General features: G+C 44.1%; 1 protein-coding gene across 1 annotated transcript in view; it reads right to left on the reverse strand.

Moving 5' to 3' along the window:
* si:ch73-383l1.1 (receptor tyrosine-protein kinase erbB-4) overlaps positions 1-22,841 on the reverse strand; it is a 208,275-nt gene that overhangs the window by 20,711 nt on the left and 164,723 nt on the right. The window contains exons 15-20 of the mRNA XM_054624191.1: positions 21,693-21,847; positions 18,088-18,132; positions 15,683-15,815; positions 8,584-8,706; positions 7,705-7,803; positions 4,540-4,725 (exon numbers count right to left, since the gene is read on the reverse strand). Coding sequence (XP_054480166.1) covers positions 4,540-4,725; positions 7,705-7,803; positions 8,584-8,706; positions 15,683-15,815; positions 18,088-18,132; positions 21,693-21,847 — 741 coding nt within the window. The remainder of the gene's footprint in view (positions 1-4,539; positions 4,726-7,704; positions 7,804-8,583; positions 8,707-15,682; positions 15,816-18,087; positions 18,133-21,692; positions 21,848-22,841) is intronic.

A 22,841-nucleotide genomic window follows, 5' to 3' on the forward strand; every position in this document is an offset into this window, starting at 1 on the left:
TGCCTGGCGACAGGCCTTGGCCAATCCATTTGCGGCGCAGCGGTCACCTGCCCGGGTCAGAGCCCACATACGGCCGCTGTTTGCGCTGTTGTTCTGGCGATGGCGGCGGGGAGGGGGTGGTGGGGGGATTGGCAAAGTGCCAGCACATTATGGATCGAAATAGGAAAACAATACGAAAAGTTTCTCCCATCCTGGTTTGTATTGTTTTGCAGCTAGTGCGGACGGACCTTTATCGTTTATCTTTGACTAAACACATTACAATGAATAAGATAAGATAAGATAAGATAATAATCCTTTATTAGTCCCGCAGCGGGGAAATTTGCAGGCTTACAACAGCGTAGAGTAAAGTGCACACAAGAGACATAGTAGAAGAAGACAAGATAAAAAATAAAAAATGAAAAATAAAAAATAAAATAAAACAAGTATTATAAATAAGCAATAAAAAAAACAGTAGAAAAAACAACAATAACTGAAATATTATATTTACAGACAGAGAAAAAACACAACTATTTTAACTATTTTAACTTTTTTAACTATTATTGCACAGTGTAATGTGTAATGTGAATGCACGTGTCAGTTCAGGAAGTAGAAAGTACACCCACTCAAATACACTTTTCAAGATACCTGTACTTCAGTATTTCCGTCGCATGCCACTTCATAGTTATTTCACTACATTTCACAGGTAAATATTCATCCTTTTGTGTCAAACACTATCAGGTCCCTGCCGCGCCGTCATTATGTATCCTAGCGTGAGTGTGTTGACATTCTTTCATTCACTCTGTGATATACTGCGGAGTGATGATTGGAAGGTTGTCCTCGTCTCGTTACTGAATAGGAGGCTACGGAGAGCAAGTATTAACAGCAAAGTAATGATGTTTGCATTAGTTGAATCACGTCGGCATGGAGAGCAAAGATCGTAGCAAGGAGGGGTTTTCTTTTGTGTTTACTGTCTAACGTCATCTAAAATTGCTGGGCCATTCTTCAAATTGCTTGACGATTCCCTCATTATCAAAAATATTTACTGCCGCTGGAAACCCGAGCAGAATACCCTTGATAATGAAGTAATGTTACTGTTATTTTCTGACTTTTGTTATCGAGTAATTGTGGCATTGCTTCCTTTAACTCAAAGGAATAGTTTCACTATTTGGGAAAAAAAAATATATATATATATATTTGATATCTTGCCAAGAATGAAATGAGATTGGTCTGTTCAACATGAAGCTGGCAACCAGTTAGCTTAGCTTTCCTAGCTTAGCATAGCATAAAGCTAAGCTAAAACAGCTAACCTGTGTCCAAAAGTCACAAAATCTGACTGAGCCTTCGAAGTGCTGGCATGAGCATTGTGTTACCTTCGGACAGAGCCAATCTAATTGTTCCCCCTGTATTTATGCTAAGCTAACCGGTTGCTGGCTCCAGCTAATTTCCCAACTATTCCTTTAAATAAAAGCACCTCAGTAATTCCTCTTCTTGTACTCATAATATAAGGCGTAATATAAAGTGCTTTTGAAAAATGTACCCACTACGTCCTATGGCCCTCAGTATTCTGTTGAGATCTAGTTTTTCCACTCTCTCTGTGCTATTTAATTGAATACCTCCTTCCTCCTGTCCTCTTTTTTAACAACACCCTTTTCAAAGCTCACTGAAGACCAGGGGAAAATTATTTTCCTCTTCGCTAGAAAATTGTGTCTCTTCGGAAGGATGCGGTTTTCTCCTGGAGGACAGGTTCCCTATCATTACCTCGAGAGTGCAAAGATCACTCAGAGGAGAGGGCTCCGAGTTATTTATTGGGCTCACACGCCAAAAAACACACGGACGCACGTGCTCGGATACGCGCCGAGACACAAAGGCTCACACATGAACGGGAAGACATGTTACTGCTCATGGACACACCGCAGAGAATGTCAGTCTCTTTCGGGATGGAAAAATATCTGGGAGCCATGTGACGGAGGATCCAAGAGGCTAATAGAACAGAAGAAAACAAGCTATGTGGCTTTAATGCTGTGAGCATTTAGCTCGACTCAGTGTGTTCGGGTTGACTGGTCTGGGATGCATGCTGCTAAATGGACTCCCTGCTGTGACTGGGAACAGATACCTGTATCAGAAAGGAGCGGATTCAGAATTTCATCAATTTCACCCATGAGCAGTTTGGCGTAGTTCAGCTTAGTTTTTTATCCCTGCTAGACACATGGCTCAAAGGATGACTGGACCCTAATAGATGCTCTATTCTGAAACAAATGAAGCTTTTGAAAATAATGGCAACAAACATGTAATCCTAAGTGATGTGTCCTTATTTAAAAACATGACCCATGTTGACAGAAATGGAAGCAATGATGGAAAAGAAGAGGTCATTTTGAGGCTAGTAGGAAAATAACAAACCACACTGACTCCACTGATATGATTCCCTAATTCACTCAATGAGTATTTGATTTCCAATCAGTCAGTCAAGCACCTTCACCCACGCTCTACATCCAGCCTCAAGACGGTATTGGAGGTATTGCAGTCAATCACAATCACACTACAACAGAATTGAATGTCACAGTGCCGTGTGGGTCGAGGACGGTGGTGAATAATCCTCCCTCTTGCTCTTCCTCACTTACAGAACCACTAAGAAACTGACACTTCCCCTCTTGCCGCCACAGGTGAAATCGAATCCAATTACGGCAATAAGTACCTGCTTAAGTAACCTGCTCCTCGTGCTCTTGGGAGTCATCCGTCATGGGGGAATAAAGGGTTAAGACCTCCCACAATAACCCCCAACCCTGTGAAACCACATCACTCATCCTTGACTTAGACAGATAAATTGCCTTTAACGATGACCAATATGAATCAATTCCAATATACTGACTGATAAAGGGAGTCCTTTAGAAAGAGGACATTGTCTGAACAGCGGCACAGAGGGTCATTTATGAACATGCAATTCATGGGTTTACTGTTTTTCCATTGCAGCATGCTAGTGTGTGAGGAGTTTATAGCAACACATTGACAACTGGAATGAAAGACAGCTTTTCTCTTCTATCACACAAGGGTGGGATTAAAAAGGCAAAAAAAAAGGTTCATATGAAGTCTTATGAACAGCTGATATCTCAACAAGTTCTTACTCACAAACTAAACTTAACCAGAAATTCCAAGTTATGAGTGAGACCGGGTTGGATGATTCCATTTGCACCAACTATCTTGGTTGTTGAGTAGCCATTGTTTTTTTTTTTTATTCTCTTCCCTATATAAATATATTTACCCCCCAAAAATTCATATACATCTTTAACCTTTAAGTAAAACCATGTTTCCTTAAAGTTATGTTTGTTTTGGAGAAAAAAAGGCCCATTTAAAAGTTATAAGTGTCCATATCAGGATAAAATCCAGATGTGATGCACTGCACTTTCTTTAAAAAAAAAGCCAATTTGCTTAAGATGCACAAAGCAGTTATAAATAACTGTGAAGCGGCGTCACCTCCGTATTTCCTTTTCAACAGCGGGAATTTGTTTATTATAATGGCATTGTGATAAATAGATGAGTGGTCTGCAGCAAAGCGACACAGATGCTCCGTGCATAAACAGGGCATTTGGTTTGACCAGTGAAATAAATTTTAGATGCACTGGAAGCTTAAACCGCCCATCTTCAGAATGCACATTAGCAAACTGGCAAACTTGGCTGGCACAAAATCAGCTCTTGTAGAATATTAACAGTTGTTGCCTTGTCTGAAATCCTATCGGTGCCAGCGGTAAATCAGCCTGGGGTTGTGTGAATGTGTGTGTGTGTGTGTGTGTGTGTGTGTGTGTGTGTGTGTGTGTGTGTGTGTGTGTGTGTGCCTCTGTGTCACAGCAGATGCATGCACATCATGTAATAGCACCCTACTGCCATCCCAGAGTTATAAATCTCACCCAGCAGCTACACTACCAAGCAGTCTGGCTCAGTTGACTTCATTTGCAAAGAAAAACACACAAATGTTCTTTGGGTAAGCAAAAGCACACTAAATATTTCAAGCCTTACTGCTGTTTTTTTCGACCAATCCGGGTGCAGATTTTGTTTGTGTGGCGTAGAAGGGGGTGTTTAATTCGTTAATTTCTCGCGCCGTCACTCATTCCCTGAGAGAATAATGCGTTTTGATGCTCTTCTCAGACAGAGTTCATGGCTAAACTAGACTCGTCTGCTGCCTAACTATGTCGGTGGCCTGTCATGTCATTGTGAAGGGTGGTGGAAATGATAACCGTGTCAAGCAGTGAGGATAATTAGGATCAACAGGGGAAAACTGGAGGAGATTAACTCTCAAAAGTCAACAATAATAGACCCCAAACACCGTGTATTTGTTCATAAAACTGCTCTCTGAATTGTTTTTGCAGCAGACATTTTACATAAATCTGCCACAAAAACCTGAATTAGTAACTACAAGGCCATAAAGATCAAACAATAAAATAAAAAGCCGTGAAAGCTGTTTAAATAAGACACAATATCTATAACGACCCTCACGCCTGTCGACACGTACAGTTTAGTAACACCACACGCCCACAGCCTCGTCTGACCTGACGTGGGCCCGCCTCTTACCTTGGCGATTTGGACACACCAGTTGAGCAGCAGCTGCGATCCGATGTTGTCCTTGTGCTCGTGCACGTAGTCGAGGAGGCAGCCGTGGGGCATGAGCTGGGTGACCAGCTGGATGGTGGGGCTCAGGCAGACGCCCAGCAGACGCACCAGGTGGGGGTGCTCCATGCTGGCCATGATGAGGGCCTCCTGGGTGAGAGGGGGGGTGGGGGACAGGACAAAGAGGGACTAAGAAGGTTGTTGCATTTCATCTGCATACCCAAAACACAAGTTATAAATTGTGGCAAATAAAGGAGTGTTATATTCTTAAAAGAAAACTGGATATTCTTGCACCTTGGGAGTCCATGCATCTATTACCCATGGATAAGACTTCCTACTGGAGGTGGACTTAGATGCATACATTTAAACTTGTGGGTTGATGACTGTATCTGCATGCAAAGCATCTGATCACAGAGTATTCCCACTGTGCGAGGAAAATCCCGCAGAAATCCCCCTTCAAAGCTGCACAAATGCAGCCTTTTTTTTCATCTATATTTTAACATGCATAAAACACAGAGGCTCTCAGCTGTTGCCCCGACGCCGCTGAACACAAGAGTCACGGCGTGTTTGATTTCACAGGCTTTTCTCCCTGGTTTGATATGGCGTGTAAATGCAATTTTTTCCGTCTCATCTCTCTCATCCCCCTTCCTGCAGCAGATGGCCGAAGAGGTTTTTGAACAGTTGGGACTCGACGTCGGCTAATTGTTATTGCGGAGCTGCAAGCAGAAGGATGGTGTGGTGCTGATGAAGTGTTATGATGGCGAGGGCTGGTACTCGTGGCCGGCGTGAATATGCATTATGGCGGAGCAGAAGCTGCACCCAGAGTCGTCGCTTTAAAAAAAAAAAAAAAAAAAACTCACTTCAGTCGCCCTCCTCGTCTCCTGTTGCCTCTCTTGTACGCACACTCTCGCGTTTTTGAACACACTCTCTTGGCAGCTCTCCGAAAACACTCCACGCTCACACACTCAAGGACACACTTTGCACTCCCTCTTGCTGTGTGTGTGTGTGCGCGGCAAATGGTCGAAGAGGAGGAGGAGGAGGAGGTGGAGGAGAAGGAGGTGTATATCCAGGCTCGGCCCCCGGGGCAGCTGATAGATAGATGAGGTGCCTTTTTAAATTTAGGTGCTAAAGAATGGGCTTAGAGGGGGGAGAGTGGTGGTGGTGGTGGGTGTGAGTAGATTAATTCAAAACAGGAGGAAGGTGGGGTGGGGGGGGGGGGGTAGGCCGTAGAGAGACTTTTGGCACCATCAGTGGCCTGATTTAAGCAGAGCCTCGCGGCCCAAGGTGGTGCCACTACATCTCCACTTCATAAAACCACCTGCCCCCCCCCCCCCACACCGTGCACACCTCACACCTCTGGATCAGGAGAGGAAGAAGACAAGAGGGAGGGAGGGAGGGAGGGGGAGGAGAGGCGGGGGAAGAGCGAACACAGAGGACACCTTTGTGTGCAACAGGAAGAAAGAGATAACGCTTTTATTCTCGCTGTGATCCCAAAAGACCCACAACTCGTAAACTCTGTCCGGCTAAACTCTTGCTCTGGCGTTCCAACTCCCGGTGCAGACGTAAGGAAGATGTGTGTGTGTGTGTGTGTGTGTGTGTGTGTGTGTGTGTGTGTGTGTTGTGTGTGTGTGTGTGTGAGAGCGTGTGTGTGTGTGTGTGTGTGTTTTAGTTCTTCTCTCGTCTCCCCGAGCGCTGACCTCCATTACTGCCGGCTGACCCCTCCTCTCCCATCTAGCTCACTTGCTCACTTTCCCCCCCCACGCACACACTTTCAAACACACACTGATAGACTGGCAGCGCCCACGTGTGAAAGTATGTGTATGCATGGAAACCTATTCATTTGGGGCACTATATTAGGGCTTTGCATTTCACATGAAATAATCAACTCAAAATTCAATTTTTTTTTTTTGCAAACACAAGCAAGTCGGCCTGCAGCTCTCGCATGCAAGGCCGCCGCCGCCGCCACCGCCAACCGGGGAGGTTTTTGTTGAAAAGTGCTGTTTGGTTACGGGTGTTGATATGTGTGGATTTGGGGAGTGTGTTTGGAGCCGGCACTCCAGTGGCTAGTTTCCCAGTGGCGAGGCGTGAGCCTGCCTTTAGATTGCTGTTTAACAAGCCGGCAGACAGCATATTGGCTCTGGATGGACAGAGACCCCCACTGGGAGAAAGAGAGGGAAAGGAGGAGAGGAGGAGAGGAGGGAGGTGGAGGGAAGATGCGGGGAGAGAGGAGGAGGAGATGAAAAAAATGGGTATAAAAGGAAAATAAAAGATGGAAGCACAGCCATGTTGTTTCAGTAATACCACAATTCACTCTTATTTATCGTCTATAAAAAGTCCAAGGTGACATGTTCCATTTGCTTGTTTTTTTCTGACCAATGTTTCTGGAGGAGCAGGACCAGGTGCATTCTGGGGATTATTTGCTTGAAAAAAATGACCTAAACAATTGGAAAAATAGTTCAATAAATCAACTAATCATTTTAGCTTTACTGTCAAAGTAGAAGAGGAGAGGCAATAAAAAAAAAAATCAATAAAAAAAAAAATCAATGAGGTTTTAACTAGAATAAAATAAATCATTATGCAAGAGCTACTCCACACGTTGTGGTTTGTGTGTAAAATAGGAAGAATGAAGACGGTGTTGGAAGAAGTTGGATGCAGAGGTGCAGAAGATTTAAACAGCTGGGCAAACTTCCAAAACAATATTGAAGATGAACTACCATTCCTTTTTTTGTTGTTGTTGCTAAACCTGGTGATAAGTAAATTGCGGTGTGAAAAGAAAGATGGGTGAGGAAGAGGGGGGGGGGGGAGGACGGAGCAGAGAGGTGAGGAAGATAAGATGGGAAGAATTGGAAACCCCCCCAGCTTGTCCCTCCCTCCTCCTCCTCCTCCTCCTCCATCACTCCTGGATTCCAATAAAGCCATATCTCATAAACAAGTGCTGTTTTTTAATAGAGTCTCGTTCAATACATGCCCGGCTGTACGGCACAGTGGAGTTCGCTTTATTACTAGCTCAGACTGAGATGGTACTCTCGTAAGAATTTACCGCCGAATGCCCAATCCCACACAACGGTGACGCGGCTCGGGGCCGTCTCACCGACAACGAAAGCCGCCGCGATATAAATAAATACTCACGTCCATGAACTCCACGTTGGCTTTGGGGCCCGTTGTCTCGTTGAGGATTTTAATAGCCACGGGGATCTTCACTGTCTCACCTTCCGGGACCCAGATGCCCTGAAATAAATAAGCAATCACCATAAATGCAGACTCAATAAACACCTACGGCTAAGGAGCTGATCATTTTGATGGGTACTTCCTGTGTTTAACGGCGTCTACTGTCCTGCTTGTGTTCCTCAAATTGAAATAAAAAAAATGAACTCACTCTACGGCGAGCAAAGAGCTTTGGATCATAACATGGCTATAAATGAATGCAACAGATACATATGCAGGTTAATTGTATTCAAATATGGCGATAAAAGCAAATAGGCCTATTAGTACTGTAATAGAGATGAAATTTAAAGGTGGTGGTGGAAATTGAGGTATTTATTCAATGAGGTTGCTGAGTTTTTTAAAGGGTGGTGTGAATAATTTCGCCAAGGGCAGGGAAGTTGGCAAGCAAGCAGCCGTTTCTGTTCCAGGTCCTTGAGGCGCCCTCGGCTCACGTCTGTCAGGAGACGCTGCCACAAAGGGACATGTTTATGCTTATTGTTTAGGTTGTCACGCAGGGGGCTGTTCTTCTTGAAAGAAGATTTTTTTAATTTTTATCTTGAGTGTCTTCCTCGCCCGTCTAGCTGTTTGATTTATAATGCGGAGACGGCCCACATCTGAATGAGGATTGTGTGTGAACGATGCAACCCCGACGACACACACACACACACACACACACACACACACACACACACACACACACACACACACACACACACACACACACACACACACACACACACACACACACACACACACACACACACACACACACACACACACACACACACACACACACACACTGACCTTGTAGACGGTTCCAAAAGCTCCAGAACCCAGAATCTTGACCCTCTTCAGCTCGGTCTCCTTTAGGATCCTCAGCTGAGCCTGGTTAGGAGCCGTTCCGCTGGGGGTCATGGGCTCCACCAGCTGAACAAAAAAAAAAAACACACATTCAGACTGTTAATCCCACTCATCACTTATTCTAGTGCCCAAAAAACCCAAAAAAACATAAGAGACATTGTAAAACCTTTCTTAACAGTGTGCCACAGGGTGCAATCACTCCATTTAAAATAATAAGCATAAGCAGGTCTTGGAAAGAGAAGTGCGAGGTGAAGAAGGTTTAAGCGCAGCCAAAACACAGTGACTGCCCTGTCCTGATAGTCATGATTTTGGAAAAACACACACGCATTCATGAAAAATGATTCAGTTGTGTGAACGTGAAGTTCTGCTGGAGCTGGCAGTTACCGCCGCGGACCGCAGCAGCGTGCCCAAACGCTGAACAAATCACAGTCTGGTGTCAGCTGCTATCACAGCCGACAAACCGGTAGCAGCTCACCAGCTGTGCACACACAAAACAATTCCAATTCAAGGTTATGACGAGCACGCCTCCGCGCTGCCTGGCTGCCAGTAACAGCTGACACCGAAGCAGCAATCCCAGCAGCTGGCCGGGCCACCCACCCGCCTCGCCACTAGCCGCTCAACAAAGCCCCGGCTACTAAATATAAAAGAGCAGGAGCTGGCACCTGTAACTGAGCAGTGAAAGGATCTGAGCCAGAGGGGAGGAAGAGCCACACGCACACACACACACACACACACACACACACACACACACACACACACACACACACACACACACACACACACACACACACACACACAAACACACACAGACACACATATATACACATGGATACTCAGACTAATACAGATTACATGCATGTACATTGCAGACAAATATTGACAACACATGTAAATTCACGCTCATAAACATCCAACACACGCAGATGGAAGCACATATCAGACTACAAAACACACACACACGCACACACACACACACACACACACACACACACACACACATAAAGGAAGTCAATGCCTCTGATCAATACATGTCTTAATGAGCCTATCAGCCTATCGGGTCCCTCGTTCGCCGCGGTTTATCAGCGGCATAATCACCCAGCTCAGCCACGGCCATCAAACAATATAATGAGACCATATATCAGTCGCTCAGCCATACACTTGCTTAATGCGATATAAAACCATCAGCACAATAGGACCGAGGGAATCGCACCGCCGGGCCGGTTCGGCAGGATGGATGACATTGCCCGCAGCTTTTTCGTCAATGACACGTCGTTTAGTGTCTGTTGTTATGGCTGGGCCCCGCAGGCGCAGTGTAAGGCCGCGGAGATGTCACCGCAGGAAGTGAGTGAGCAGACGGGGGCAGTGGAGGGAGAGCGAGGGATAAATACTGAGGGGAGTGAATGAGATGACAGGAGGTTCTGTAGCAGTGGGAGCATGACTCAGTGATGGTGTAACAGAGAGAAAAAAGACTCCATCTTATTCATTTAGTCTGCTGTGTTTAAAACAGTACTTATCTTCAAAACAATTAAAAGTAATTAAAAGAAATAACTGTCTGAAACAGAGGGAGAAAAAAAAGTTTTTGGGCAAACTCTATTTCCTATTGAAGTGTTTGGATCAAAAGCTACTGATTGTTTTGTCGAATGCTATTGTCACGGTCAAGAATGGACCATTAACTTGCATTGAGAAACTTACTTTTGAGATACATTTACAGCATTCTAATTTTTGCTAAAAAAAAACTGACTGAATATTTCAAAGCAAGGAGAACTAGAAAAGGCAGAAATGAAAATGTTAAAACTGATAATAGCAAAGATTCTGTTCTGGTACCACTTTCTAAAAGAAGAGTACTTTAGAGAACTTATCTTCAGATTCAATATTTGGAAAGTAAATAAGCAACAATCAAGAAGAGCTCAGCACTCGAGAACTCGAGCTCATCTGCTTCATCACTACTCAGAGTTTTAATCACATTTGATTGACGGAGACAAAACCGCCACCAACTGGCCTCACATTTACTTTTTAAACGCTGCTGATTTCTGATTGGTTTACAGTACACGAGGATTCCTTTTCCCTGTTGAGCCCCGCCCTCTTCAAACAATGGACGTGGACATTTTAAACAGCCTTTAAAATGTGACTATGAGTGTTTTATTATACTTGTGTAACAGATGGGTGTTTATGGGATGCATTAATGTCAAGTATTCTGCTGAATTATGTCTCTGTTTTTTTTTACAAAGTCTAAAAGTATTTATAGATACCCCTGGTACCCCTTGAGGATTTTTTTAAGCAATTCTTCTTCACATCCCTTTGCAAATTACATAATGAATCTTTAAAAAAACAAAACATGTTTAAACAAAGACAGAAAGAAAACAAACAACATTAACATTGACATTTAAATCAATGCACTCTCCCGTATAAATGAACAACTAAATGACGATAACTTCTGGGTTGCCAGGTTGGAAAAGACCTCATACTTCTGAGTGACGTAGCAAGTGATGGGGGTATTTTGTTAGGCCTTAATTGAAGTATTAATTTGCATAAGAGCATTTACTGCAGACCTTATTAACAACAATAAGGACACGCTTTTGTCACATCCATCTCATCGGCCTTGTATTTGGCCGTAGAATATTATTTGATTTGTTGATCCATACGCTGAAAACAAGTGAAATGGAGAGTTTGTGAAGGAGCGAGGAGGAGAGGAGGTGACGGAGGAGTAGAACGAGCAGATGGCGACAGGCTGTAGCTGTTATTGTTTCATTAGGACGAAGCAGGGCCGGACTGATGAGGGGAGGAGAGGAGAGATCTATTAAATAAGATGCACACCCATGGCCTGCGAAACTCTCTGGAGCTCATCTTCACCCCCACACACACACACACACACACACACACACACACACACACACACACACACACACACACACACACAATCGCTCACCACGCCACTTTATTTACCGGATAATAATGCACCTTGCCTTTGCCAAATGAGCCTCACCGGTGGCGCGGCGGTGCCGGACTCGGACTGCTTCATTGGACAAATGAGGAGCATGTTCAAGCCTCGAGCAGGAATACATTCACAGAATTATTCTGTATTGAGTAAGTAAACAATGTCCTCAAACATAAGGTTGCACTGCCCGCCCTCGGATGCAATGCTAATGTTAGCATCAGCCACATAGAATGCTACATTTGCTGCGTTTTGTAACAGAAATCAGGTGAAACAAGGCTGATATCCATGTCTGTATGCATCCCGATTCATATTTTTGACTATTGTTCCTGTCTATTGTCAAAATACAGAACTATTGCAAGTGCCGAAAAATGGATTTGTTATGGAAATAATCAAGTTTTGCTCTCTATAGAAGAAATGGCCGAATAGTGGTTGAATGCTCTCATTAGATTGGGTTCTACTGTGTAATAAACAAAAGGTACAATGCAGGACAGATGTGGGACAGATGTGGGACAGATGTGGGACAAACACATGAGGCTAAATGAACTGACTTAAGGTCACAAATTGAACATTTCCGGCCTCACATCCCACCTCACCTTCCTTATTCTTGAATTTTGGGATATCTTGATGGCCCAGTAAAAATATTCTCGTGGGTTACTTTGGAAACCACAATGACACAAAGTGAGCTCATTAAGTCCATTTGCACACGATAGCGGGAAGGCGTGCTTATCAGTATGCGAGGGGCATTCATTCTTGGTATTAGCGAGCCCGTCCCAGCGGCCGATTTCCCTCCGCTATCTGCATTTAAAGAGCAGTCCTTTTACTGCACTTCTTAGTCACTGAACATGAATTCTCGTGGAAATCTTTCTCTGTGCGACCTGGAATTTCGGTACTTGGACTTGGCAGTAATACAAATGCCTGTAGATGTTTTCTTCTTGCTGAGGCTGTTTTCCTGAAGTACAGCCATGGGGCCCATGACTGAAAAGAAAGAGTGTTTAGATCGCTGGCACCGCGCCCGAGCACTCTCTACTCTGCCTGCGCCTGATTAGCTCCCCATTGGCTGGGGGCAGACCTGATCCAGCTAATCAGGTAGAGCAGTACCGGAGCTCTGGAGGACCAGGCGGACATCGCTGTTGTTAAGGCCGTCTGTAAACAAGCCTGTAATAATAAGCCATCAGTGCACGGGGAAACTGTGTAGCATGCAAAACTAGAAGCGGGTCGAAGTTGAACCAGGAAGACTTTAATGCACCTGTAAGATTCCCTGATGTATTTGACTGAGAGGACAAAATATAAGTTCCATAATAAATGCAAATGTTTTTTTTTTTTTTTGGCTGAGCTTGCACATCGAAGAGAAACGTTAACTTTGTCACACCTCTCTGATATCTGACATGACATGAGTGGTGTCTTTTTGAATCGCGTGGGACTTTGAATTAAATTGAACATGAGGTTCGGGGGTATTTGAACAATGCCCGGCCGCGCTGCATGCATTTCTAATGACATCCCGTGCCTCCGTTCAGCCCGCCCACGCCCCCACCCTGCAGCGAACAACGGGAGCTGTCCAGCGCTCCTGAATGCTGAAATCCTTCTTGGAGGAAAGCAGAGGAGAGTGTGTGAGCAGCGTGAGAGCTGTCCACAGCCTGCGGTGCTGAAACACTCACAGAGCTCCGTGTCTGTACAAAAGCAGCTGGAAGAGGACCTTCCAAGTGCATTAGTCCCGCTTCATTGGACCGGGGTCAAAGTTCAAGACCCGGGAGCCGCAACAGTGTGGCGACTCCGCTGTTTGTGCTGCCTCTCCCCGCGAGCAAAGCAATTTGTGTTCAGGGGATCCTTTAAAGAGGCACGACAGTGTGAGACTGGCTTTTATTATTTTTTTTCCATGTTTCTTTCAAGGTGAGAGAGAGAGAGAGAGAGAGAGAGAGAGAGAGAGAGAGAGAGAGAGAGAGGGAGAGGGGGACAAACAACAAAAAAAGAAAGATAGAAGATGGAAGAATAAAGTGCTTATTCACAAGGGAGACAGACAGATAAATGGAGTTGCGGAGATCAAAATGTAGAGCACAAAAAGAAAAATAGAAGGTGAGGATGCGAGAACAGACAGAGGCAGAGAATATTAAAACAAAAAGATGACATCAAAGAAAATGAACTAGGGGTGCGTTGTGCAAGTCAACACAGCCTTCACACGTGTCCTTGATATGGAAATGCCGGCTGAGTGCTCAGATCACGTTTTTTGACAGCGCGCACTGAAAGGCATCGCTTTCCCCCCGTCTGACACGAGAGGTGAGCTCTCTGTTTAAAAAGAGCTGTGGCAAATAGGGAGAGATGGAGGGGGGGGCGGGGGAGTCCCTGAGCCATCCCTGTCCCCAAACCCCCCCCTCATCCAGACAAGCTTGATCTCTGTTCATCAGACAACAAAAAAAGAAAGAGGTTGTAGAAAGTGTGATACAGAATGCAAGGAGTGCAGGGTTTTTTTTTTTGGAGCATGCTGGGTAGGTGAGAGTGCAGAGCAGCATTCAGATGGAAAGCAAACAGTTTCTGTGTGTATGTACAAAGCATGAGAATATTCATATATTAAAGGCAAGAATTGTGACAACTTATTAAAGATTTGTCGCAAAATGGACTTGAATGAATCGCATTTTAGATTGAAAACCTTTTATTTTGTCGGCTCAAGTGATGGCTTGTATATTTCCTGTCCCTGCTGGCTTGAGTCATAACTGTCTGATAATGATGCTTTCAAGGGTTTCTCTACATCATTGTTCATTACCATTCAGCTAATGCTCTCGCACAGAATGTCCAAGGTTCAGGGTCACGCTCAGAACACTGAAAACACGGCTGAACCCATGGCCTGCTCTTAACGAGTGCTCCGTCTGACCTTTAGGCCGACCTGTCACAGGCGTTAAAGATTTCATTGTGTCTAATTACTTTTACACCCTATTAGGTCTCTCCTTGAAGGATGGGGGAAATTGACTCGTCTGACTATATTTCACGTTTTTTTTTTTCCCCCCGGTGGAGTATTGAGTCAAGGAGTAAAAATCAGTTTATACGGGGGAGATGCAAAAAGGAGGGAGGTCACCCCTCCAGCCTGATCCGGCTCCGCCTCTCCATCTCCGTGACAGTACATTAGCGAATCTGCTCGGACTGAAGACTTCCCTCCCGGACAAGAGGCTGTCTGAACGGGGCCCGGCTGATTAAGATGGATGTGTGTGGCTGGGACGAGGCAGAGTCTGCCCATGGCCGCCCTCCCCTCCCCCTCCCCCCGCCCCACCTACAATTCCCATCTCAAGCCTGACAGCTGTCTATAACACTGCTGCCTCTACCTGTAAATTATCCTAATGCAGACTGACAAGCAGCCTGCCCTACTCCTATGGGCGAGGACACTCGGCGGACCTGCAGTGATGACATAACCGCCGGGGCCCGCAGACAGGAAGCACGGCGCGTCGCAGCAGCACAAAGGTGATCAACCGGAGCATGAACGCACACACGAACCCCGCGCTCACCTTACGCCTCAATCTCGGAATTCCTCCTTCGAATATAAAGTCTGCTCCGAATGTCTGATGCTTCCAAGAAATGGACACCCTTCAAGGCCGGATCGATGGCCGATGGCGGCCGTGCATAACTTTAAAACCTTCAGTGCAATGCGTGGTTTGGCTAAGTACCATAGCCAAGGTTTCTAAAGTTTCAAGGTTTGCCTAAAAGTGCACTGCAACTTTGAGATGAAGGATTTCTTAAGAACTCAAAGATACAAAAAATATATATATAATCTTAATGAAAAGCAAGCTAGAAGTGTTTTAAATTGAGCTTGTCTGTTTTCCTTATTAAGCTAACTAAAACAAAACTTTTGCCTCGTTGAGTTTTTGTCACATTAAAAGGAAGGGACGCTTCTTTGAGGAAGCTATTCCCAATTTCCTCTCTGGGATCAATAAAAAATTCATTATACTGCGGTAATTGTCCAAATCCATTACTAATTTATCCTGTAGTTGCAAATGGGTCACAATTAATTCTACGATCTTCAAATCTGAAACCTCGGACCAAAACAATCTCAAGGTAACAGTGTAAATAAAAATAGTATTCTCGTGAAACTGATTTGTAGTTGGTACGACCCCTCCACCCTCTCACCTCCGTCTCCAGGAAGCGCCGCAAGGCCCTCTTCTTCTTGATGCTCTTGCGTCGGACAGAAACGGCCACGCTGAGCGCCAGGATGACGATGATGAATAGTCCGCCGATAATGCCAGCTGCTATTAGTGGTGTCCTGTAGCGACGGGGGAAGAGGAGAAACATTAACATTGCTGAAACATTAAGAAACTGAAAGAAATAGTGCAAACCTCAGCCGATGCTGGAGAATTCTCCATCCTGCTGTAGTGCAAATAAAACATCATCACTTCAAATTCAGCTCTCTGCTTTTAGAAATCTGGACTCTTCAGCCTGAAGCTAAGAATAAAGATGCTGGAAATGAGTGTTTCTAAAATCTTAACCTCTCTTGTCTGTTATAAATAACAGCGACAACAAGGCAAGCTCAATAATAATAAGAAAGAAAGCAACCATACTTTCACACTGTAAGTTATATATGACTAGAAGAATGACAAAGAAGTGAGAAATTTAAAGTGTCAACTATTCACAAGTTGCTTCTGATTCTTCTGGGGGGGAAATGTGCTCAAGTCAAGCCTAAAGGTTGGAAGTTAAAAGCTCTAATGATGCCGCTAATGCTTTTGCCATTTACGTAGCTGCTCCTGCACTCGTGTCTTCCGTTATGCCACTACTCAATTCTCTCCTTCTATTTCTCTCTTTTCTTTTATCCTTCCCCTCCGATCTGTATTCCATTTCACCTTCTCGCCTGCTAAAAACACCTGCTTCAACCTGATGACTGAAGTGCAAAGATCTTCTTTTTTTTTCCCCTTTTTTTTTTGTTGTCAAAAGCCATTAGCAGCTAATGGAAGATTCATGTACCATGGAGCTATGGGCGAGCAAGGTGCCGTATTGATTGTGACGAACCGGAAGGAGGGGGGGGAGCTTGAAATTTACAAAGAGGCTGCGGGGGTCTCGACATAATGAGATATACATCCATGTGGTGAATAGTAATCCAGCAGTTTGGAATGAATTAAATAAAAAGCGGGGGGAGAGAGAGAGAGACAAGGAGAAACAACAACAGGGGATGGAAACACATAGGGGGAGGGATTAAAAGATATGGAATAAAACGCAAAAAGAAAAAGTAAAGGGAAGAGAAAGGGGACAAGTAACAGAGAGACAAGGGTAAGGACTTCTCCAATTAGGAGGAAAGGGTTTTACGGCAGAGCAAGTGACATCAGGTCACCAGATGAGATAGGGGAATAATACCACTGCGTGAGCTAAAAGACAACTCTGGGAATAAAGACTCAGCAGAAGCCTAATTTATGTTTCCTCTCTTAAAAAAGGAGCTAAGGATTACCCTTTTTTTTTTTTTATGGCTGTGCTGGTTTGGTTAAATTATAATGAGTTCGACACTCTTTAGAGTTTGCTCCAACTGTAAAGATCATTTGTTTTTATGGGTATTTTTAATAGAGTTGTTGTTGTTGTTGTTGTTGTTTTGTCTTCAGGCTATTTAGGTCGCGTGGCACAAAAGAGTTTGTCTAAATTGACCCTGTGCTAAGCCCCGCCCCCGTGCTACTACTTCATAAAGCTGCAAGAGCTACTGTATCTTACAGAGGAGCCCACACTGTCACTAATTGAACTCCCTGAATGAATTATGAATTATCCAATTTATGGACAGACGACAGAGCGTTTACAGAGAGAAGCAAACAGAAAGCTGTCAAACTGATTCAGCAACAAGAAGAAGATAAAGAAGAAGATAAAGAAGAAGATAAAGAAGAAGATAAAGAAGTGACCGAGACAACAAAATCAAGGAAGCATTACAAAGCTTAGGCAGCAGGTGTATCCTCTCAGAATACCTCCAGTAGCATAGAACTACTAATTCTACTTAATGATGTGCTAACGTACTCTGCTAATGATAGCTGTTAGTTTTTTTTTTTTTTACCTTGAAACGTAATATTTTTTAGAAACCCTGGTCGAAGACAGCCGATGCTACGCTATGATTGGCCAGTCTGTGTTCGAGGGGCGGGACTTAGCCAAAGATCAGTTCTACTTTATTTATTTGATCATAATAGTAGTATCAGTAGCTTGGTTACTGTTAGTAGTAGAGTAGTACAGTTATGTAGTAATAGTTCTTTGGTCCAAGTTACATCACAAGTCAGTTGCAACTCTTTTAGCGCTCTAAATGCTAAATCCAATAAAAGCTGTACTATTTTTACTCTCTTTGATAATTATTATGACAGTACAGTGACACATTTTAATAAATGTTAACAGTTGTCACAAATTAGCCCGCAAGATTCAGACCAGAGCAAAACATTCTTTAGTCATCCATCAATTACCGGATACAAAAGTGTCTGCACTCTTGTTAATGAGTATCATGAGGACGTTTAATGAGTAGTGGCAGGATCTGATGCTGGTCTCCCAGTCCCACATTACAAGTACACCCTGAGACCTCTCACCTGTCCATCATCCCGACACAATCTTGGAGTCTTGGCCCGACGCACCTGCAGGACAGACAAACCAAGAGAGATCATCCATTAAAGCAGGGACAGGTTATGAGTAAAAAACCTCGTGTTGTCTTTCTTCCATGTCAGTCAGCTGTCACTGGGCAGGGACCTGTGGAAAATTGGATCCACGAGCACGGCTGACCACTTGTCAATATGACAGGGGGGGAAGCGTTTGGATGGGAGAGCGTTGTTTTTGTGTGTTTTCAGTGCTGTGCTAAAACCTTTGGGGAAATTAACAGAAAACAGTCAATTCTCTGTTTCACCATCTATTAAAATATTAAAATCCTCTAGATAAGAGATGAGAATACGAACAAAATACAGTAACTAGGTTCCTCCATTGAGTATTTGTCGCTCACATCACTTCAAGAGCTGAAACACAGGAACATTTGGCTCCATGTTGAGGACTGGGTGTAGATATGATGCCAGATTAGAGGATGATTATATTCTAGGATAATAATAATAATCACAGCTGCTTTACTTCAACATCTAAGCCAGGTTTCTAAACAGGACTTTTATATAAATGCAACTGAAAATTCTACATATTTTCCTTCTATCATTGTTCTGCATGGGCAACTTTTTTTTAGTTTTCATTAAACGCTTAAAAATGCTATAATCAATGTTTTTTCAATGGATCACATGACTACTTGTATGTGAAAATGGTCCCTCTAGTGATGAACCTACACATATATATATATCCCCTCAGCTACGTGGAGCTTCATAGTGACTTTCAGCTATTTTTTTACGTTTTTTGTTTCAAATGTGATAAGATTTGACTGTGATTCAGCGACTTTCTCCTCTGATTCAGCATCTCTAACTTCTTTTCCCTCTTTCCAAACACAATAAATACTTACACCTTTTCCTTCTTACTATCTCAACAATCAAGGGCACGGGAAAGTAGTGCTGATGACACGCCGATCAGTGGCAAGTGGCGTTTTCAGCATTAGGTAAGCAGGAAGTCATTAGAGCAGACTGTTGGCTGCTCATTAATTCTACCTCCTTGAGTGGAGGACGGCAGGAAAGACACATGAGAAGGTTTTTTGAGTGCTCCTGTTTGTGTGTGTGTGTGTGTGTGTGTGTGTGTGTGTGTGTGTGTGTGTGTGTGTGTGTGTGTGTGTGTGTGTGTGTGTGTGCACGAGCACACAAGACACAACAAATTACACAGCAAATTAGGAATGCACGCCAACTTCCGAATTAAACCGGTGACAACTGTGGCTCCTCCAAAGACGCTTCGTTGTCAATTAAATGGTGCACCAAATAGCTAATTAGCGATTAATCAGTGTTGATCCAATGTTGTGAGTGCGTGGAATGCGTGTTTGTGTGTGTGTGTGTGTGTGTGTGTGTGTGTGTGTGTGTGTGTGTGTGTGTGTGTGTGTGTGTGTGTGTGTGTGTGTGTGTGTGTGTGTGAGCCACATTGTTTCCTTCCTGGAGAACAAAAGGATCGGTTTGACAACTGATCAACCGGTACTTGGTAAAGTCCATATTCTTCTCTGATTTACTTGTTGCTCTATTGAGAGTGGTTTTATATTTCTATCAGTGTTTGTTCTTATTTTGTCATTGGAAGAACGTTGAACTACAGTTACCAACATGCTCAGGGGGGTGTAACAGGACACCATTCAAATTAAGCCGAGTTAACTATTAGCAGCCTCTGTTAGCAATTTACTCATTCATGTACTGACAACTTTCACTGGATTACTTTGATACTGAGGAGAACTTAAAAAAAGGTGATAATTCTAAGGCAATCTTTTTTTCTATGATTTCTAAGCATCTTATATTTGTGAAGGACATCAGAAGATAAAGTGTAAACACATAGTTATGACTCTTAAAAGTCAGACAGGTTAAAGGAGCTTAACCGCCTCCCTGAGCTGCCGTGTGTGACAGCCACTGCTGCACCTCCGACTGCTGACCGCGATGACGAGCGGGACCAATCGTCTGGTCAAACTACATTAACTCACTTCCTGTTGTTTTTATGCACCACTAGCTTTCCCCTCCTGCAGTATTTTTCTTTTTTGCCTCACATCTCTCCCCCTTTAACTCCCCCGTGCCCACCCCGGGGGGTTTGAGAACCTTTGAGGCAGCGTAATGAGACTTCAGGTTTAATCTTCTGCCCTATTGAAGTGTCTTTAAGCCAGATATTAACTCTTTAATAGCCGTAGGGGTGTCACTCCCTTCCTGACACTGACCTTTGACCTCTGTTATGTCTCACTTTGGCACATTGGCCTCAAATACACCCAGACTCAGCTTATGTCCTGATGATAATCCAGAGCACCCTGTGGCTGGAGGGCGGGATCACAAGGAATGATGGAGGTGTTGTCATGCCAACGACAGATTAGTGTTAACAGAGTCAGGAAGGTGTGTGCATCTTTGTGAGTGAAAGCTGTCCTGGGATGAAAAACACATCCATCCTCTCCTCTGCTTTTAACCCTTTTTCTTCCTTCATCACCTGTTTCTTTTACATCCATTACCCTCTTCTTCATCACCTCAGAGCTCCTTCACTCTGCTCTGAAAATGCCTGTGCATTAACTGTAAAGCTACAGCCAGTAGCTGGTTAGCTTAGCTTGGACTAGAAACAGTTGGTAAAAACTAGCACATCCTAGTTTAACCACTACATGGAGACAACATTAAGGGAATTTATCTGTGATTTAAGTTCTTGGCACAGTATTTTTCCATTTCTGCCTCTTATGTTTGTTATTTCTTAATATTAGACAAACAGATTAAAATTTCACATTTCGCATTGCAATATTTTAAAGTGGGCCCCAAGGCCGTGAACAGAAACCAATATTCAGCAATTTCTGCCTGTTTTAAAGTAACATATTTACATATTTACATGCAGCATCAAAATATTTTAAGTGGCCGCTAAAGCCATGCACAGTATTCAAATTTAAAAGTTATTCATTCATTTAAATTGAATTGAAGCGCAGCAGATACTTTTTGACTGTAATGTTGAACCTTAAACCGTTCAGCAGTGTTGCGTAGTTATTTGAATATATAAAAAAATAAAACGTTTCCCTCCAGCAGATGTTTTGATTTGTGACTCACTGTGTTGGGATGCTCTTTGTTCCAGCAAACATAACATGTACTTTTCTATAGAACCTCGGGCACCTCATCCACCTACTCCTTCTCCGTCTTCCTTATCTTACATTTTCACGCTCTGCACCCCCCCCCCCCCCCCGGCTTTACATCACCCCTCTAGCTACTGTTTGTTGTCATTTATAGTTCATATGCAATATACTCCACATGGCCTTAAGGGTCAACGCATTCCGCCTCTGACTGCAAGGCCACTAGAAGCCAGCTGCAGGTCGGAGGAATCGAGCTGCTGCAAGATTAAGTCATCTTCTCTCCCTCCCTCTCTCTCTCTCTTTCCTTCTCTCTCTTCTTGAGAGGGATACGGCCCAAATGTCCAAAGCAGTATGTCTTCACGATGCTTTTAACGGCATAAAAGCACCAAAGCCAGAGGACGCTGCGGAAAAAAAAAAAGTCTGAAGGCGAGCAAACACTTGAGAGGAATGCAATAATTTTTATACACGGACACAGATCTTCATGCATCATCTCGGGCTTACCCCTGGGTGCAGTTGGCGTGGCAGGGATGACACTCGTTGTTGGCCTTGGCGTACTTGAAGATGAAACTGTTGGCCCCCTGCAACCCATCGGGGCATTTCTCCACACAGTTGGGCCCGTCTTTGAAGTGGAGGCATTTTACACATTGGTCGGGGCCCTGAGAGGAGAGCAGAACAGGGAGGAGGGAGATGAGAGGATGGGTTAGGAGGGAGGTGGTGGACAAGGGAGGAATAAAGAAGTAAAAACAGGACGCAGTAAAGTGATTAGTAAGGTGGAAAGAGGGGGAATCAACAGAGAGAAAGAAACGTGTAAAATATTGGGCAAACAGGTGAAGAAAATAAAGTTAGGTGAAAATGGAAAAGCAAGAGGGAAGAATGGAGAGTTAGAAGAATGTATTAAAATAGAGTCGAATTGAACAGAATCAAATTCAAACCTGGCGAATCATGTCAATTTGCTCACTTCCTACCACGGCTAACGTGGCCGGCACGACCAACATGAATCCCTTTCAGTGATTTATAATGTGTCGAGCACAATTGCAGAGAGTGTATTCCGCTGCACCCCCCTGTTCAAATTGGCAAAAATGCATAAGGAATCAGGTCATGTCAAGGCGCGGTGCATCGAATGCAATGGAGATGACAAGCGGTGACGGAGCACAAGCTCAGCTGCAGCAGGATCATGAATAAGTAAGATGGAGGTCGTGGTGTGTGTGTGCCTGTGTGTGTGCCTGTGTGTGTGTGTGTGTGTGTGTGTGTGTGTGTGTGTGTGTGTGTGTGTGTGTGTGTGTGTGTGTGTGTATGAAAGAAGAGAAAAACTGACTGTGCTCGGTGTGTGTTTACGCACGGGTTTGAAGCGACGCCTGTGTTGACTGAAGTGAGATAGCACTGTGTGAACTTACAATTGTGTGTGTGTGTGTGTGTGTGTGTGTGTGTGTGTGTGTGTGTGTGTGTGTGTGTGTGTGTGTGTGTGTGTGTGTGTGTGTGTGTGCAAGAGTTGTTGTCAAGAAGCACTGTTGTATTCTGGGCGCTGGGAGTTTTTGTGCGCCGCGCTCTGTTGCTAATGACGACCACAGTGACCTGATGGACAGCCGCTCACAGTTTGACACATGGAGACGCACGCCATCAATAAACATTATTCTCACTCTGCATGTTTGT

The sequence above is a fragment of the Anoplopoma fimbria genome, chromosome 22 (assembly GCF_027596085.1).
Source record: "Anoplopoma fimbria isolate UVic2021 breed Golden Eagle Sablefish chromosome 22, Afim_UVic_2022, whole genome shotgun sequence".
Lineage (NCBI taxonomy): Eukaryota > Metazoa > Chordata > Actinopteri > Perciformes > Anoplopomatidae > Anoplopoma > Anoplopoma fimbria.